Source organism: Pseudorasbora parva, chromosome 13, assembly GCF_024679245.1.
Source record: "Pseudorasbora parva isolate DD20220531a chromosome 13, ASM2467924v1, whole genome shotgun sequence".
Lineage (NCBI taxonomy): Eukaryota > Metazoa > Chordata > Actinopteri > Cypriniformes > Gobionidae > Pseudorasbora > Pseudorasbora parva.
This window is the reverse complement of record NC_090184.1, coordinates 34,466,334-34,486,928: the sequence shown is the minus strand read 5'-3', so window position 1 is coordinate 34,486,928 and position 20,595 is coordinate 34,466,334. Positions and strand designations below refer to the sequence as shown.

General features: G+C 38.1%; 1 protein-coding gene across 2 annotated transcripts in view; it reads right to left on the bottom strand.

Moving 5' to 3' along the window:
- The window catches only part of faf1 (Fas (TNFRSF6) associated factor 1), a 90,540-nt gene that overhangs the window by 38,942 nt on the left and 31,003 nt on the right, over positions 1-20,595 (bottom strand). The window contains exons 7-9 of one of the 2 annotated variants that reach the window (XM_067414124.1): positions 19,023-19,131; positions 12,072-12,158; positions 409-504 (exon numbers count right to left, since the gene is read on the bottom strand). In XM_067414124.1, the coding sequence (XP_067270225.1) occupies positions 409-504; positions 12,072-12,158; positions 19,023-19,131 (292 nt within the window). The remainder of the gene's footprint in view (positions 1-408; positions 505-12,071; positions 12,159-19,022; positions 19,132-20,595) is intronic. The other variant, XM_067414125.1, reaches the window with a different exon arrangement.

The window sequence follows — 20,595 nt, the reverse complement described above, 5'->3', positions numbered from 1 at the left end:
GAAAGGTTGCCATCAGTCTTGAAATGCAGGGGCAAGTCTGGCTGCAGTGTTACGCCTGGCAACTCGACAGCGATCACTGTGCCCACTACACGTTACTTCATCAATTCAGAGCAGGACTTCTATTCTATTCCAACAACCAATCTCTCATTAAAGACAAAAATGGCAATCATTTATCCATTTTGGCTGAGCGGAGCGGTCTAATTAAAAATCCAACAAAACATTAGAATTGCCAAAAGTGGCACCACATGCTGGCTTTCAATATGTTGAAAAAATAAAAACAAAAACAGCAGAAATTAAACTGATAAATGTACAAATTACGAGCGAAACAGAATGGTCCTCATTCATATAAAAGTAAAATAGTTTGACTGATTGTGCATTGTAGTGCTGCTGACGTGTGTTCTGCTTTACCTCTTCTGTCTGGTCCACCGTGAGTGCAGGGGAAGATCTTCTGCACACAGTCAGGTGGTGGCAGGGGTAGCTGATTCCACTGACAGCCAGAGTCATCTGCACAATCACAAAACAGCTTTATTAGACTTTTTTTAGCAGTGGATCTCAAACTTTTTGACTTCAAGACCATAACAATATTTGAATATTGATTTATATTTGTTATAAAAATAACCCAATACTAAGAAATATCTTGTTCATCTTCAGAACAAAAACGAAGATCTTTTTGATGAAATCTGAGAGCTCTCTGTCCCCTCCAAAGACAGCCTATGCCATTACAACTTTGACGCTTCAAAAAGTTGATAGAGATAGGAAAACTAATCCATATGAATTGAGTGGTTTAGTCCAAATTTTTCTGAAGAGACTTGATCATTTTTAACAGATTTAGTTTAGGCGTTTACTCGCATATAAACGTTGATTAGCAAACCTAAACAGAAACTCAAACTCAAACTCAACTCAACTCAAATGACGCACGAGAACAAACTTGCTGCAGTTAACTTGCCATTTATGAGCTTTTTGATGCATGAAACTTGCAGTTGCGTAGACTGTCTATGGAGGGTTCAGAGAGCTCTCAGATTTCATCAAAATGATTTGTGTTCTGAAAATAAAATGAAATTCGTACTGGTTTGGAACGACATGAGGGTGGGTAATTAATGACAGAATTTACATTTTTGGATGAACTAACCCTTTAAGTCATCTCGAAGCCCCCTTGAAAGTTTTTGAGGCACTCTAGTGGGCCCCGTCCCCTAGTTATAACATTGTTTTCCAACCTTTTCGTTGTATTTTTATTATTTGTAGGACAGGACATAGGACAAAATATGACAACACCATTTTCGTCGTATTTTGAAAGAAACACAGCATTGTTGTTAATGAAAAGACCACTGCTTGAAGATACATAAAGTCATGATTGCTAGCTCATTCATTTTAGCTTGAACTATTCCTTTAAGAAAGCTTTTCCCAGTAAGGTTTGCACAGGCCGATATTCATCAAAGCAGGGTTTCTCTGGCTTGGGATAGAGGTTCTGTATGCTTGGCACTCTAAAGAGCATCACATGCAGCATGCGGTGAGCTGCTGGTGAAGTCCTGAGTACCTCATTAACTCTCAGGCTAGAGTGGAAATGTCAGCAGCACTCCACACTACAGGGACTCATTACAGACCAGCCCCATACACACACACACTCACAACTCCCTGGAGCGACAGCGCTGAGCTCTATTCTCTTGACTCTTACCTGACATTACCAATTACGCACTATAATCACTGTCTGCTTTTACATATTCATTTCAGATACCTAAATGACCATAGCGCTCTATACTTAACAAAGAGTAATGGAAATCATACTACTTAACCAGCTTGCAATACAGACAGGAAACTCAAATAAAAGGAGACAGAGAAAGATGGATACCTGACTGCAGGGGGCTCTGGTACTCTATAACATTCAGGTGCTTTATAGAGATTTTTCCTTTGATTTGAGGAAACATTTATATTTCCCTACTTAAAGGACAACCCCAGCGAATTATTAAGTTTATCTTGATCGTTATATCTTTGTCAGTACAGTCTATATAAAAAATGAACTGGATTGGTCCTTGCAACACGGAGCTGTTACAGTTAATGCCCAGAGCTCAGCTAAAACGGCAGTTATGGGGGCGCTGAAGTCCCGTGGGAACGCCGTTGTAGCTGGAAAAAAGGCAAATAGTCCAGTTGGAAAGAGCGTCGTGTGTGTAAAGAGGCTCTGCTTATTGGCTCGTTGGTTCTCAGTATTGAACGTGCCCGAAAGAAACGGTTTTCGATTGTATACTGCTGATCTGAGAACCATTGCACGTTCAGTTACACGCGCGTGCTCAGTATCAGCTGCTGGAGAGTTCATCAGTTCTCTCAGCAACACATGTCTCAGTTCAGTGAAGGTTGGAGTTACAACATATAATTCAAGACATTAGTTTATTTCTATTCTGAGGGACTGTCAAAAAAAAAGTGAAAGTGAGCAACTAAAGTAACTTGTAGGATCAGCGCTGATTTGAGACGCGATCCGTTTAGAATGATTCAGTCCAATTTAGTGAACTGGTTCACTAGAGTGATGATCCGATCGGGCTCACAAGTAAAGAAGAAATGGTTTGCGTTTGTGCCTTTCCGAATTGTGGCAACAAAATGCAAAAATTTGCAGCGAACGCTTTGACAAGGATGACTAGCTTACAGACACAACACAGCGGGGCTGGTTGAAGAAAAAAAATGGCATTCCTTGGTCGAATCACTGTAGAGGTAATGTCAACTTTATTTATCCTTCCATTTGGGCACACACAGCTTGAGGAAAGATGTGCAGTAATAAAATAATCTTGCTTTACACACAAAACGCTCTTCCCAACTGGACTATTTGCCTTTTTTTCGGCCACAACTTTTTTCGTGAGGTCCCACGGGACTTCAGTGCGAGATACAGCTAGCCGTCTAAAACACTATTTAGGTGAATTTAAACATTGGCTAAGTGGCTAAACGCATCTCGTTGTCATGTAAGGGCCCTGTTCATGTTGGACAGAGATTTTAATTGCATTTTGTGTCTGTTAAGAGGCACAAAAGACACCCTTTATGTTATGCCCCCAAAGCTGCCGTTTTAGCTGAGGGGGGTATAACGATCAAGATAAACTAAAAAAGTCCCTAGAGTTGTCCTTTAATCAGTTATTGACTTTATACAGATAATAGCTTGATTAAATTACATAAAGTATTGTTATAATGAATTACTTAATTTTAAGCAACAGCCAAAATCCTTAAGTGAAAACCTTGTTGCAATTTAAGCTAAAGTAGTTACACAAAAAAAGCCCTAAACAAACAAAACAATTTGCGACAATTTCGATGTAAAAACTTCAAATAAAATGAAAGAAAAAAATTAAAAGTTTTTTTTTTAAATAATCAAATTTTCATAATTATTATTATAAATTGTTTTGCATTTTGTACATTTAAAGGGGGCCCATTTAATGCATTCTGACTTGAAATGTAAAAAAAAAAAAAAAAAAAACACTAGCCGGACATATTACACAAACCCCCTTCAGGATTCGAATACGTTTCGGAAAGTTTTTTTTTTTAGTATAGGGCCCTGTATGACTTCATAAAGGGCAGAATTGCTTGTATGGGCACTTCTCCCGGATGAGCGCATGTGGACCTCAGCCAGCACAAGAGTATGAACACGCCCATCAACAAGCTTTTGTTCGGGTTATGGAAACTGTCAGCAGCGCTGTCGTTTTATTTTTAGACCACAACAATATCCCTAAAGAAGTGTATTTTTGGTTGTGACTGAAAGACAACCTTGTTCAGCTTCCCAAATAACCCAGCGTTAAGGAAACACTGGATGCAGTTTGTTTTTACGGAGCAGCAACGTAGTTCTACAAGTGTGTTTTGTTGGCAAACGGAGCATAAGTGCATACAATGTAAACAACACGAACATATAACGAATAGAAAGTTATCCAGGGATAATGCCATGATGCATTTTGTGTGCGCTCGTGACTCTTTAGCTCCACCCACTGCAGTGCACGCCTGCACAAGCTCGGCTATTTTCAGAAAGAATCGGTACAGCGTATCTGTCTTTTACAAATCTGATAAAACTAAAGACTCTTCGTAGATATGAAAAATGCAATACTACTTTATAGGTACTAAAGAATAGCATGAGACTGGCAAAACACTGTGCGTGATACGTTCCCTTTAAACTAAAATAATCAGCTGTAAAATATAACACTATGACTGACCTGTAATTTTACTAGTCTCATAAAATAAGGCTATAGTTACAAAGCCATGACTTTACATTAAAAAAGTTACAAGAATAGCTGCCATGGCCTAGTCATTACAACATATGCATATTTTGGTGTTTATGCAGGAAATCAAATATTTAAAATAACGACAGCACCTAATTTACTGATTTAAAAAAAAAAAAAAATCTACAAAAATAAATGAACAAACTTAAGACATAACAAAACTGATGTCACGTCTTGGTATTGATTAACAGACATAACAGATTAAGTGTAAAGAAGCTTTAGTTTAAGCACCATAATATCCCATAATGCAACTCAGAGAGGATTTCAGAGTGTCAAGTATTTCAACAGCGCGCTAACTCCCCCAAAACACACAAACAAACAATACACTTTCTCTCTTTTTGCGATGGCCCACACAGAGAGAAGAATCACAGACAGTGTTTCTCTTCCACAAGGACTAATTCAAGACAGACTGCCTGTACAGGGAGACAATGTACAGCACTATTGGGTGACAAAATCAAGAACTCTTCTTTTTACCGGAGGATCCAAATGTCAGAGGCCAGAAAAAAAATGTAGAACTCTCTACAGCAGAAATCACAGAGAAGAGTGGGGTAAATTGTGCCACTACTAAGGGTGCATGGAATGTCATAGTTTAGTATTCCATAAGTGTTTTCTTCATCTCGCTGGCCTAAAATAGTGTTATGTACACCACAAAAAGACAACAACCCTGGATTTGATTATAAAGGTCCTTCTCAAAACATTTTGTGATAAAGTTCATTATTTACATAATGTAATGATAAAAATTAAACTTTCATATATTTTAGATTCATTGCACACCAACTGAAATATTTCAGGTCTTTTATTGTTTTAATACTGATGATTTTGGCATACAGCTCATGAAAACCCAGAATTCCTTTCTAAAAAATTTTGCATATTTCATCCAACCAATAAAAGAAATACAAAAAAAGTCAACCTTCAAATAATAATGTTCAGTTATGCACTCAATACTTGGTCAGGAATCCTTTTGCAGAAATGACTGCTTCAATGCGGCGTGGCATGGAGGCGATCAGCCTGTGGCACTGCTGAAGTGTTATGGAGGCCCAGGATGTTTCGATAGCGGCCTTAAGCTCATCCAGAGTGTTGGGTCTTGCGTCTCTCAACATACCTCAACAGTCCAGTGCTCTCAAGTTATCTCAACAGTCCAGTGCTGCTTCTCTGTAGCCCAAAGTGGCTTGACCTGGGGAATGCGGCACCTGTAGCCCATTTCCTGCACACGCCTGTGCACGGTGGCTCTGGATGTTTCTACTCCACTCAGTCCACTGCTTCCGCAGGTCCCCCAAGGTCTAGAATCAGTCCTTCTCCACAATCTTCCTCAGGGTCTGGTCACCTCTTCTCGTTGTGCAGCGTTTTTTGCTACACTTTTTCCTTCCCAAAACCTTCCCACTTAGGTGTCTTGATACAGCACTGTGGGAACAGCCTATTCGTTCAGAAATGTCTTTCTGTGTCTTACCCTCTCGCTTGAGGGTGTCAATGATGGCTTTCTGGACAGCAGTCAGGTCTGCAGTCTTACTCATGATTGCGGTTTTGAGTAATGAACCAGGCTGGGAGTTTATTAAAGCCTCAGGAATCTTTTGCAGGTGTTTACAGTTAATTAGTTGATTCAGATGATTAGGTTAATAGCTCGTTTAGAGAACCTTTTCATGATATGCTATTTTTTTTAAAGATTTTTTGGTTTTCATGAGCTGTATGCCAAAATCATCAGTATTAAAACAATAAAAGACCTGAAATATTTCAGTTGGAGTGCAATGAATCTAAAATACATGAAAGTTTAATTTTTATCATTACATTATGGAAAATATTGAACTTTATCACAATATGCTAATTCTTTGAGAAGGACCTGTACAAAAACATATCGGTAACATTTTATTTTAAGGTTCAGTAATTAACTATTAACTAGTTGCTTATTAGCATGCATATTACTAGGATATTGGCTGTTTATTAGAACTTATAAAGGGCATATTAATGCCTTATTCTGCATGACATTATTCTACATCCCTTAATCCTAACCAGCAATAAATTAGGAGTTTATTGAGGCAAAAGTCGTAGTTAATAGTGAATATGTGCTCCCCATATTAAAGTGTTACCAACATATCTATACAGAATAAAGTCATAAGCTTTTGGAAATACATGATGTGAGCAGATTAGCTTTCATTTCTGGGTGAACTATCCCTTTAATGTGCTCATCCTGACTATGAAGATATCTGAATATTGAGTTTTCTAAATTAGTTCGCATAAATGGTCAGGGCTGTGAATGCTACAGTACAACTACATAACCTCTTTATCTCAAAACAAACCATGTAAATCCTGCTTTACATGATATATCCCATTTAACACTTAGAATTAGGCCACTTAAAGTCATAGGTAAAACATCCATGTTCTGACCCCATCGCCAAACGGTATGTGTCTGGTTGCATATGTGTGTGCGCGTCAGAGCCGCAGGCTACAGGGGAGAGGTCACCCCCTCATCTTTCCACACCCCCCTCTCCACCTCCAAACAAAGAACTAAATCCTCCTCTTTTGGACCCCTTTCATTAACACTTGCATTAAAGCCCCTAGCACTGAGCACCATGCAAAAGAGGAATTCCATTTCTCTTTCTATGTTCTCGTCTAAGAAGAATTCTCCTTCTCTGTCTGCCATTAACTAAACATATTTCTCTGCTAATGTTTTCCTTTTTCTTCTCCTCTTGGTTGTTTTCAGCTATTTGTTGTCATTCTCTATCTTTCAGGCTGTGAAGGAGATAATTACTGCTGACAGCTGCTCTAGTCGTCCGAGAGCCCCAAGCTGCACCTTGTGCCTGCCTTCTTTGATAAATGAGGACAAGAGAGCTACAGAGCGCGAAAAAAACGAGTGTGTGGAGTCCAGAAAAGAAAAGAAAAATAAGAAGCCCCACCCTAAACACCTGTTGGACCCTTTCAGGTTAGGGTTTGAAGAGGTGTCAGTCTTGATTAAGATCTAGGGTCAAATACAGTGTTTAAAAATCCCAATGAACCTTTCAGAACTAAACCCTTCGAGAGGGAAAAAAAGTGTGAATAGGCTAGGCAATGTTTTTCACCTGTTTAAGGTGTAATCTGTAACTGCAAAGATTTGCCGGATGTCACAGCAAATGCCTCTTACAATAATTAAATTATATAATTATATAGTGTAGATCCTAGTGTCAATAATATTTTTTTAACTATCTCTTTATTTATTTATCTCCACAAAAAAAAAACTGTATCTATAATATTTTAATTGCAATTAATTGCATCCAAAATAATAGTTTGTGTTTCCATAATACATGTATGTACTGTGTAAAATTATTATGCATATAAAAATACACACACACACATGCATGTATTTATATATATATATATATATATATATATATATATATATATATATATAAGAAAATGTGTTATGTTTATATGTATATAATAAAAATGATATTAATATATTTGCAGTATATAAATGCAAATATTTCTTAAATATATACACTACCAGTCAAAAGTTTTTTTAAATTTTTAAGAAGTCTCTTCTGCTCACCAAGGCTGCATTTATGTTATTAAAAATACAAATAAACCGTAATATTGTGAAATATTATTAAAATGTAAAATAACTTTTCTATTTAAATATATATTTTAAAATGTCATTTAATCCTGTGATGGCAAAGCTGCTTAAGAAACATTTTTACTAAAAATAATTATCATTAATGTTCAAAAAACAGTTGTGTAAAACATTTTTTTAGGATTTTTTGATAAATAGAAAGTTCAAAAGAACAGTATTTATCTGAAATATAAAGCCTCCGTAACATTGAACTACCGTTCAAAAGTTTTTTTTGTTTTTTTTTACTTATAAAAATGAATATGTTTACTCAGTAAGGATGCATTAAATTGTTCAAATGACAGTAAATAACATTTATAATGTTAAAAAAGCAGTATATTTAAGATAAATGCTGTTCTTTTGAACTTTCTTATCATTAAAAGATTCCTTGAGCAGCAAATTGGCATATTAGAATGATTTCTGAAGGATCATGTGACTGGACTAATGATGCTGAAAATTCAGCTTTGAATCACAGAAATAAATTGCATTTTATATAATCAAATAAGAAATTTTAAATTGTAAAAAAATATGTCACAATAATACAGTTTTTGGTGTATTTTGGATCAAATAAATGCAGCCCTGGTGAGCAGAAGAGTCTTCTTTCAAACTGTGTTGTGTAAATGAATGTGTGTGTATTTATATACATAATTATACACCGTTCACACACATATACTGGTATTATGTCATTTTAAAATGAAAAATATTATGCAATAACCGTACTTATTTAAAAATGATTAAAAATAATAAAATAACTTTTTTTACTAAAAATATTATTATAATAATAATAATAATAATTACATACCTTACAATAAATACATTGAGAATAAAAAAAATTTATTTAGATGTTTCCAAAAAATCTGTTTCCAAATTTTACTGTTACTGTTGCAAATTGAAAAACAGATCTTATAGGGAAAAGACTTTACAACAACAGATCAAACATTACAGATCCATTTCCCCTGCATACGAAAGAAAAAACCACTACCTGCTGTTAAATACAACACCTGGATAGTCAGCAGGGTGTTGATCTAACATGTAAAGCATGGTTTATGTCAGACGGCCCCAGTAAGGGACAGGGAGTGTAGATTGACGGCAAGTTGGCGGTTCCGAAAGACAGATGATTGGCAATATAAGAGTGTATATACCTCTTCTCGGAAGAACTTCACCTGCAGACAGCAATCTCACAGGGGCTCTGTACGGGCTTAGAGCTGAGCCTCGTCGCTACGGCAACCAACGGGCCCAATAAGCCGCCTCCACAGGTCTGTGATGCTGAAAGCCCATAACAGCCGTGGGCCACGGAGACCCTCAGAGAGCAGCAGCAGTAATACATTAGCAAACATCAAGAAACACTGGATAAATGTCAGCAATTAAGGGGGAAAAGAGTCTAATAAGGACGTTCCAGAAGTTGTCAATCATTCCCATAGGTGCTGTACAAGGTTGGCAGCGAAATATGAAAAGAGCTCAAAAGAGTTTTGGCTCAAGATGCGTGAGAGAGACAGAACGGAGCGGTGGGAAATGGACCAATTAGAAGTCTAAATTAAGGGAACAAATAAAATAAACAAGAACATGAGCTACTATTGCTATTAATAACAGCAGCAAAAGGAACAGTGCACAGCCGATTAATCCTGAATACAATTAATTATTTTTTTCTGATCTTTTCATTTACAAAAGTCATAAAATTGAACCATTCGATAATAAAACAAAGTGATGAACTGCCATTATTTGCTTTGCGGACAGAAAATAAACCTTCAGAAATCTCCAGAATATTCCACTAGGATACAACAGAAAATGTGCTCACAAAAACAACATAAAAACAGCCTAAAACTGGGCAGAAAACATACCAAAGTTAGGGCAGTCAATGCCAAACACAGCCTGCAAACAGCAGTCCTCCAGTGGCCTGCCATATGAAGAAGCCTGTGTCAGCCCCTCAAACACACCACACGCATCCAGACTACACCCACTCAAACAAACAAGGGCTAAAACATGACTATGGTAAACAGCCTTCTTTGCATTTACAGACACGGCATAGGGACGTCAAGACAACCGCTAAGATCCAGCCACAGATTCAAAGGCATAAGAAGGTAGGCTGATTTTTACATTGTAATCCCTTTCTCCCGAGAGACAAATTTGCAATGCTAATTACAAATCCAGTTAAAATGGCTGCACTGTTTAAATGTTAACTGGTTAAACAGTTTCACTGCACAAATGGATCAACATTGAATCATATTTTCTTCATCTGACTCCCTGACAGTAATACAAAAGATATATACAGAATATGCACTGAGAGCCATCCGAAACTGATAAATATATTAAGTTCAATCCATTTTTGACAGTACAAGAAAATAAAACAAACCTGTCGCTAGCTCCTTCAGAACCAATATGCTTAAAAGCTCAGATGGTGAAATGTAAACTGACTACTGATTAGTTTTCTATTTTTCTCCCTTATGAGGTGGAACAGAGTGCAGAGAGACCCGCTGTATATGAGCAAGTGAAGGGTAATGAAAGCACAGCAGAGCAGGCATTGCCTCAGACTGCTGGTAAATGTATTTCTAAGCCTGGGCTGTCATGTTTATTGGTACAAATCCCGGGAGATGAGGAAAGGTTAATGAGATACGCGCAAAAAACGGCCTTCCTTCCATGCGAGAGCTTTGCGTCTAATGCACAGCTAGCCGTTTCAATAAGGGCCGGGGGCCATTATTAAGACTAGTGCTTTAATAATAAGGCCCTCCCTATAAGCCAAGAAGAGTTGAGGTGGAAAGCTGGTCTGTGGCCAAGTGCATGACGATCACACATAACCAATCACTGCTTGGGCATTAACGGTTTAATGTGCCTTAAAGAGTATTCATGAGCAGTGCCCTCTTTATCAAAAAACAAGATTGTGGGTTGAGGTCTTTGGTGAGTGCACTTCAGCCCTGAAGTGGCCCGACTCAAGTGGGCAGTCTGTGGTGAGAGGGTGTAATTCAGTGACCTTGGGTCTGTTGTGCTTTTCGCTAAAGGACGAAACGATCTCTCTAACCGCCCTTTTAACAATATGAGCTAAATGCAATGGGTGAGATACATGAGCCTTACAAGTGCACACTGAAAATAAACAATGCAGTCATTGTTGAACAGCTCTGTGAAACACTACTCATAAAGCTACTGACAATGGGGTCAGAGTCTTTTGTTGTGGTACTCTCAAATACTAAGTAGTCATGGGGTTTCTGTTTTATATTCTTCTTTAAATAGTATCAACCAAAACCATATTAATAGCTTCATAAAAAAATTAAGGGGACAGATACATTTTACTCTTTTAAAAGATGACAAGGCAAATATGAATGTAAGGGGGTGAGGGCTGGGGACTTTTCCATACCTGAAACGAACAGTGTTCAAGAAACATGCTTGTTCATCAGGCCACTCCCTTTGAAACAACACTTTCACTCAATTAAGCACCTGACACCAAACCAAGGCACAATGACAACCATAGAACTGAGAAACACATTACTCTTTCATAGTTAAAACACAAGGGCAATTGCCATGCTTAACTGATCAGATGCACAATTATAAGTAAAGGGAAAGTTCCCATGGTTATTCTACAGATGATTATTGTGGATGTCTAAGCTGGGAGGTGGGGTTCCACAGGGTTCGGTGTTAGGGCCATCTCTGATCACTGTGAACGAGTCGTGCTGAAAGGCTGGGAGCACGGAACAGGGCGGGAAAGGTCACTGACCCCCCACTACATGAGCTGTAATGTCCACACAGAGAAGACAAGGGAGAGGAGATGCTCTGTGACATCTTAATTAGTACCAACATCTTACTTTCACACCGGGTGATGCTACAGAACCACTGTTCAATTTGTCCAAACTTCCTTAAGAAGTCTGTTTTCTCACAATGCATCCTAACTAAGGTACAATATATTTTTAGTAATTTGTAATTTCAAAACAAAAGCAACAATTCTGCATGAAGCAACAGTTACACCCAAATAGAACATATTTGAAGGTAACATGGTAACATGATTTTGGGCCAATGAGATTTTGCTGTGACCCAGGGTACCCGGCACAACAAAATAGATATAAAAACTAAGTGACCGACAAGAAGATCAGTTGCTGTTTTTTTCCATTGTGGTTGTCTGGTCAGGACTAAAAAATAATAAGCCTTATTCTATTATACACTGTTAGTAAAGTTTGCTGCACACTTTTATTTTTGCTGGTAATTATTCTGAATTTACAACTTATTCTCTTTATTATAGAAAATATAATACAGAGGAAGGGTGGAAAAAAAAATCATACCGAGTCGTCTGAGGCAGAGGCAGGCCAGCCATCCCACTGTTGATGCCGCACAGGGATATTTGTCAGGTCTGAAATGTTCCTTTTCACCTGAGATATAAGACAACAGATACAAGAATATAACATTAATGAATACATAACTCTAAACATATTCAAATTAACTTAAAAACACTAGCAGAAACATTTCTTTAGATACTTTCAGAACACATCATGCACATGTCATTATCGATATGATATAAGTGACTGGGATAGGAGGGAGAAAAGGCAAGTAGCGGAAAAAAGAGCTCTGTGTTCTCAAAATTCCACAGATGCCTGTCCTAATGCCCAATGCCAACACCCCTTCACTCGAAAAATGGACAGTATTTCCCTTCTGCACTTAATAACATTGCATGCATTTAAACAGTTGACGCTGGCCCCTGCTCCTACACCACTGTTGGTTTAAAGACCAACGCCAGGCTGATGTGCGGAGGACGGGGGTGATCAAAGCGGGCGTTGCCCAGATCTGGATGGGCCGCAGATTCTAGTGCATTATCCCCAGAGAATGCACTACCCCGGGGCGCTAGATACAGAGGCAGAGAAAACTAGCCATTGTGGCGGAAAGCCCTCCTAGCGCATGGCCAAATCCCACCGCCAGCGCACTGAGTGGACATGTATCCTCTGCCAGACTGAGGACTCGTGCCCACAGAGGCAGAAACGATGGGCGCGAGATGCTTGTGAAAACAAAGGACATGATGAAGCAGGGTTGAAAGAGATGGGGTTAAGAATTCATTAGCGGATACAATCATAAACTTTATGTTGACAAAAACATAACTACAAAAATATGACTTTATTAATGGAACAATACAGAGTTTCTCAACTAGTGGGTTGAGAACCAAAAGGTATCAGTTGTGTCTTTGACAAGAGGGGTAAAAACGACGCTAATGCAAATGATACAAAATGCATTTAATAAATAATAAAATTAGTAATAATAATAATAATAATAATAACAACAACAACTTGTAATGGTTGATTAATAAAAAATAAATTCAAAGCCATTTCGATACCAAAATGATCAAAAGTTATGTCATGTCAAAAATTATTATTGTTGGATTCATGCAGTTCATGATATTAATATATTAACTTGTAATGTTTGATTATAAAATATATATTTTTTTACTTTTGGTACAGTGTTGATGTCTAAATTTAAAATCTGTGTCCTGAAGCAAGCAAAATCATTTAGGAACCACTGCATTCATTTATAGAGGCTTTCATAAGGATGCAAAGATGATTTAAAGGTTTTCCCGACAGACAGACATTCTTTTTTTAAAAATGTTTAAAAAAAACAGATATGTACAGAACCACGGATAAAGTCAGTTCCTTCCACATTTTGGTCAGGCAAAAACTCAATAAAGGGAAACAAATTTAGAAATTGACAACATCACCTTGGTCGGCTGAAGTCAAAGACTGCACCATCTCACACACCCACACAATCAAACATCCGCGAGCCCACACACTGGGATGTGCGTTTTTCTTATTGAAGCGAGCAAGGGTCAGCTGGGTTGGCCAATGTTATTACAGAGTGTAATATCTGTGTTTGACCAGAGGGCTACAGGGATTTGGCCGCCCAGGTCTGACCGGCAGGCTGCCGTAAACACCGGCTCTTGGCTGTAATGAACTATTTAGGGTCAAATGGCACCATAGCCCAAGAGAAAGTAGAAAGTAACGGCACCACCAAGGTCCAGACAGAAGCATTTAGCTGCTATAACAAATCGGCCCTCTGCGAGAATCTGATATTTCACTGCTTTACTTCATTGGGTATTTTTTATGAGCACTGCCCTACTGTCAATACACCTATACCCCTATGTACTTCAGCCAGACTTCATCCCATCTTGACAAACATCCAACGAGAAGCTATCCACAGTTATTTGACTTCAAAACAGATTTAGCTATATTGGAAGGTAGAGATGTGAACATTCTTGGTGCATAAGAAAAGAAAATGGCAAATGAAGCCACAAAGCACACAAATCTGTCAGCGAATAAAGGTGGTATAATAGTTCATTTATCAGAGATGGCTTGTTGGGTGAGGGGCTCTTTCAGCAACTACTGCGAATTATAATTGACTTGTGCGGAGAAAGCCCCATACTGCTGCAATATTCACAAACACAAGTGTCATTACCTATTCATGAGCTAGGAATTCCTCCTCTTAGCAGTCAGGGGTCTGCAAATTAAAGCCAAAATTACCCAACTAAATGAGAAAAAAATATATACACGGAAAGGATAAACAAACAAATCCAGCGAATAACAAGTTTATTTACCACTGATTTCTGAGAGAAAGTAAAGAGTTTGAAGATGTTCGGTAACGGCTGACATTTGTTCTGTCTTGCCCAAACCGCTGCCCATAAGGAACAATGAGGTTTGATTAAATAACGAAGGAAAAGACTCAGTCCTATTAAATCCAGTTCCGCTGACATTTCATTTTAAATGTCACAATAGAGTTTCTAGCATCAGGGAACAGACGTCTATTGTGAAAAGGAGGAGGAAAAAAGCAGATAATGTTGACATTATATCAGAAAATGCGGGAAGATCTCATGGATAAAGACATTTCAGCTGCCGGGATTATATACTTAAGCACTGCATGTAACAGCGCCTTTCATTTATAAAGGTTTTCTTTCATATATTCTCCAGTGTGGTTGTCATATAAGATAGATATTATATATCACCCACAGAACAAACATTCCCATGCTGTAGATGAAATGCACAAAATATACATTTTACATGGTGATAGTAGATGGACTGCACAAAATAAATAGAGATAAATAATAGTGTTTGAGATACGCAAAAATTGAAAGGCATCTGTGTATTGCTGCCCCCTTACTGACAGAACCTAAACTGCAAAGTTAAATTTAAAGATGTTCAATATGTTTTATATATTTATATATATATATATATATATATATATATATATATATATATATATATATATATATATATATATATTTATATATATATATATATATATATATATATATATATATATATATATATATATATATATATATATATATATATATATATATATATATATATATATATAGTTTTGTGCATCTGGCAGATAATGTTAAATAGTATTGTTAAATTCAATAATGTTATTAATATCTTCGTATAAAAACACAAGATCAAAATAAGAGACAAAAAGATTGGTCCAAGTGCTTGAAATTTTTTTTAATCTTACAAAATTAAATGCCTTGGATGTCAATAAACACGTACGCTGCCTCAGACAAACATGCGCTCACACTCGCACATTAATGATCCAGTCTTTCTAAATGCCAAGTACTGGTAATCCTTGGCTGGAGAGAAATCAAAGAGAAGAAAAGGTTGCCATTAAACAGTCACAAGCTCTTCAACACCAGATGCCTTTCATTCACACTCTTTTACTCTCCATCCTTCTTTTCTTCCTCTGGGTTCATCTCTCCAGCTGCGGAGAGAAACACTGTGGGGCCGGCAAAAATCCCTGGGACGAGTTGTCTGGTCACGGACGGCGGAGCCCTATCGGACGGCCCTATTCTCCCCACCACTTTCCTGACAAACATTTGCTCTGAGGCTTAAGCACAGCCCCGAACTCGGGTTTGGGAATGCCAATCAGAAGAGGAGAGCAGGGCCCGGGGCCGAATAGTGGAAGGGTACGTTCCCTGGGAGCCCTGAGGCAGAGCAAGAGCCTTTGGCAAAGACAAACAACGGGACAGCACTGAGGGACTCTCTTCTCTCTCTCTCTCTTTTGCTGCTCCTATTGATATGCACATGCAGAAAAGCATCGGCTGGTCTTCAGCAAAGACAAAAGATGAGCAGAAAAAGAAAGGCTGGAGAGGAGTCCTCTCCATATGTGGCTGTGAGGGGGTGAATGGGGAAAAAAGAGAGGGGAGATTGTGAGAGCTCTCTGTTGCTGTTTTGTTGCATTTTCACACAGGCCTTCGGTTTTAAGGGCCACAACTGTAAAACAAAAACTTCTCTCACTTGTTAGTAACTTTTCTCAACGAGAGGTTTGTGATGAAACGTAGTGGATCCCTGCAGAGCTTTTCTTTCCCCTTCACACGTCTATTTTCTAGCATTTCGGACACAAAAGCCAGGGCTTGGACACGCTTGATAAAAATGTTCCCATCCCAAAAGAGAAAAAATCTTTCAGTGGAGCCAAAGTAACTAATGAACTCTGCAGCTAACTAAACTAACTCTGAGAGAGAGCCATTTAGAAAGTGACGCACAACCAATAAAAAACATTTTGTATCGCATGCAATTTGTTTCTACTTAGAAAACAAATCTTCTCTCTCTCCCCCTCGTTCTCCATCTTAGGAAGAAAGAAACAGAATGCCTGAGGATCAGGCCAGTTGGGGCCGCAGCGGTCCGTTTGATTCAGCTTTGTCCAGTCGCTCGCTCCCCTACCAAGCCAACAGCTTCGCTTCCTGCTCCTCTTTTCTCTTCCCCGCGGGCTCTACTCTCCAGTTGTTGTAATCCCGGCAGAAACACTTAAGGTTCACAGTAGGTGCTCATCAAAACCATCTGCTGAGGGAAAGAGAGCGCTCACCCATCTCACTTTAATCTCTTCAATTAGCACCATTACAAACCTGTCAAGTAGTCTGATTACTGTAATGGTGACCAGCGCAATCAAGGCGGCAGTTTCGCCGGGAAAGGGATTCTGGGATTGGGTGGACATAGCTGAGGTGGGGGAAAGCACTTCTTCAGTCAAAAAAAAGGCAGAATTCTGACAAAATATGAAGAGGACACCTAAAGGAATAGTTTACCCAAAAATGAACATAATTCGCTCATCATTTACTCAACCTCACATTATTCATAACGTTAGTAACAGCTCACTGGAGCGGAAGATTTCTAATGATTAATGACTTAATCTGCCTGTCCCTCAGACACTGACTGGCTTCAGAACACTTGGAATACAGCATACAGACTACTTTTTAAAGATACTTTTATGGTGCTTTTTTGAAACTTTTTTGCCTGAAAGCCAAATTCCCATAAAGAAAAGAGTGGGAATGGGTTTTTGTTTTTGAAAGAAAAGAAAAAAAAGAAAAAAACTTTACTGGTTTCAAAAACTTGAATAAATAAGGATATCATTTACATTTTTAGGGTACTTTTCCTTTAAGTAGGAAAGTTCTGTCACAACCGTTCTTATCCTTACCATATCTAATCAATAACAGATTTGAGCAAACCTTTAGTACATCAAGCTTATCCCAATGAGATTTTTTTTTCTTTTTTTTTCTTTATGTCTAGTAAAATATTTTTAAAAATGCTTCGTAAGACATTAAGACTCGTTTTCAGGGATTCCATACTATTATACCTAGTACTACATGTCTATACTACAAGTGAAAAAAAGTCAGTACAGATAGACAAAATATTAATTTCTCCAAAATGTTCCTGTTTTAATGATTTTTAGAATGTTTTGAAAATATTTTAAAAAAATAAAGGTAATTTGTCAACCAAAAAAAAAGAGGAATATCTGAATATCATATGCCATGTTGCTTCTCAAGTAAATAAAACTTTTCACAGATTTTTTACATTTTAACTAGAAAGTAAGACTAAATATTGTCAAGAATAAAAGATCATTTCTCAGAAAACAAGTCTGATCTTATCCAGGTGCATAAGTTAAACAAGAGAACTCAAGTTTAAAACAAAAAAAAGAACATCACAGATGTCTGTTTCTTCAAAACGGCACTGCACAGGCCCAACATGACTCCCCTAGCACTGAGGGAGGGGTTCAAGTGGCGCTGTCAGTCCACGGGGAGCTTGTTACACTTGACGTGGTGCACGCTACCTGCTGTGAATAATTAATGGAGCCATTTCCAGAAAGCTGTGTGTAGGTTACTGGGGCAGGCCGAGGAGAATGCGAGGGAGTCGGGGAGGGGTTGTGTGTGTACAGAATGAAGTGTTCGGGTTTTGTGTCCCACACAAACCAACCTTAAATACAACACAGTGTAGTTAAAAGGAGAGAGATGAAAAGAATGGCATCGCACAGGTCTGATGGGAGAGGGAAAGGAGCTGATGAGCCACAGGGGGGTTTGTGCCGCTCGATACTGAGCTCTGGCTATTGCAGACACAGTGATTAATGGAAAGACACACAGTAGACAAGAGTCTTCCAGGATTTTAAATTCAGAATGTTAAATTTACTAATAAATTTAAATATATATATATATATATATATATATATATATATATATATATATATATATATATATATATATATATATATATATATATATATATATATTGTGGTCACAAATTAAGAATTCATTCCCTTGGTTTAGTAAATCATGGCCACATTAAAAAAATTTATTCACTAGTTTTGATTTAAATAAAACAATTGACCGAAATATTACACCCATGCCAGGATTAATGAAACGAGGGAACAAATTATTAAATTGTGTGCATGATTTACATACAGTGAGGGAACAAACTAGTAAACCATGCTGACATATTAGTAAGTCGTGGAAACGGGGCCATGATATTCTTTTTTCCTGCATTTCATGTGTGGAACTTCATAATATATAACTTTGTAACTATTATTATATTATATCTGTGTCAAAGTTAATATTATAATAATTCACCAACTTGCATGGCACATATTGAAAATCTGCAATGAAGAAAATATTGGTCACATGGCAAAAATATGAATAGTTTCACCCAAAACACACAGTTGAGATCAGACATTTTGAAGTAATCATGAAGTCGGCAGTTTGGTGACTGCTATGAAAAGCAAGAACTTCAACTGGGAGATAATTAGCTTTGGCTCAATAAAGGCCTTAATCATTGGTGCCTATTATTTTAGCATGTAATAATTAAGTTGACGCCTCACCTAAAAATCAAAGAGTAGTTTTAGAGAACACGGGCAGAAACGCAGTGGAGAGACAGGCAGACAGCAGGTGTAGACAGAAAGACAGAGGGGCTAGGTGACAGACAGGTGTGTGGTTGTCTCACCTCCTGGATGGTTTTGCTGGCAGGGAAGTTGAGGCTGTAATCTCTCTGTGCTTCACGGTGGCTAATGACGAGCAGGTAGTTCTGATTCGACAACCCTTGCTGGGCACTGCTAAACGGCAGGAAGGGCAGAGAAGGGAAAAAGAAAGAGAGAGGAGCATTAGAGTTCAGTGGTGGACAAGTCAGGGCTTGTCTCTGTCTCCCCAGGGCACAGACAAGCCTGTGCCACCCCACTGCTCTGCACAGTTAGCGGGAGGCCATGGCAAAGCCAAGGGCCACAGCATGGGCCGCGCACTAGCACTAAGGCCGTCTGGAGGTATCGATTGGAGCTAAGAGTTGTAAACGTCACACAAAAGGACAAGTGCCGCTTGTCCGCTCCGCCATTACCCGCGGAGCACTGACCTCAGAGAGGGTTTGAGATTCATGGGAGCCGTTGTGCCGAGTTGTAGGAGAGAAGGCCTCATCTGATGACAAACGATGGGGGTTAAGTAGCGCTTTGAGCAAATGCTCCGTCTGTGTGTGTGAATATGAATCAACAGCTTAGAGGCGAGCCTGCCGGCTAATCAGGGTTCGAATGAAAGCAGTCAGGAAGAGGAGAGTCTGGGAATTAATATGTAACGCACACATTAATTATGCAACCAGCGCCTTAATCTGAGGAGCTTTGGACAAGCTTATGTTAACAGAGGACCAAATTTACTGTAATGGCAGCTTATTTACATTGACTAAAACTGTGAAATCAATATGTAAATGTAATGTTTGTTGTATCTAGCGATGAAGATTGAAACGGTGGCCTAGGAGAGTAGGATGCATATGAGATGCTGCGGAGAGTGGAAAAACACAGAGTCATGAATACGGGATGTAAAAGGAGGGGTTTGATTTAATTTCAAGACCCTCACCATCCGTGAATGACTTGGAGACATTGTACATTCTGATACAATATATTTGCATTGACAAATGTGTATAACTAAAGGTAAGGATCGATCTTTAAATCTAAGCCTTGTTTCAAATTTTGCCAACCAGTGTTTATCATCTACATAGCTATATAAAAAAGTAAATTCAGCACTGTTCACACAACATACTTCATATCAAAGCAAATACACATTGTATACACATTTTGACTGTAGGATTTTTAACTGAACTGATATTGAATGTAAATCAGAATGGTGAACTTGTGAATCACAACTGAATTAAAATAAGAAATTTGTTGCAAAAAGTAGCCCTAAACAATACAGTATATATACAGTGAGGAAAATAAGTATTTGAACACCCTGACCCTGCTATTTTGCAAGTTCTCCCACTTGGAAATCATGGAGGGGTCTGAAATTGTCATTGTAGGTGCATGTCCACTGTGAGAGACATAATCTTAAAAAAAAAAAATTAACCTATTTATTTGTATGATACACCTGCAAATAAGTATTTGAACACCTGTCTATCAGCTAGAATTCTGACCCTCAAATACTTGTTAGTCTGCCTTTAAAATGTCCACCTCCATTCCATTTATTATCCTAAATTAGATGCACCTGTTTGAGGTCGTAAGCTGCATAAAGACACCTGTCCACCTCATACAATCAGTATG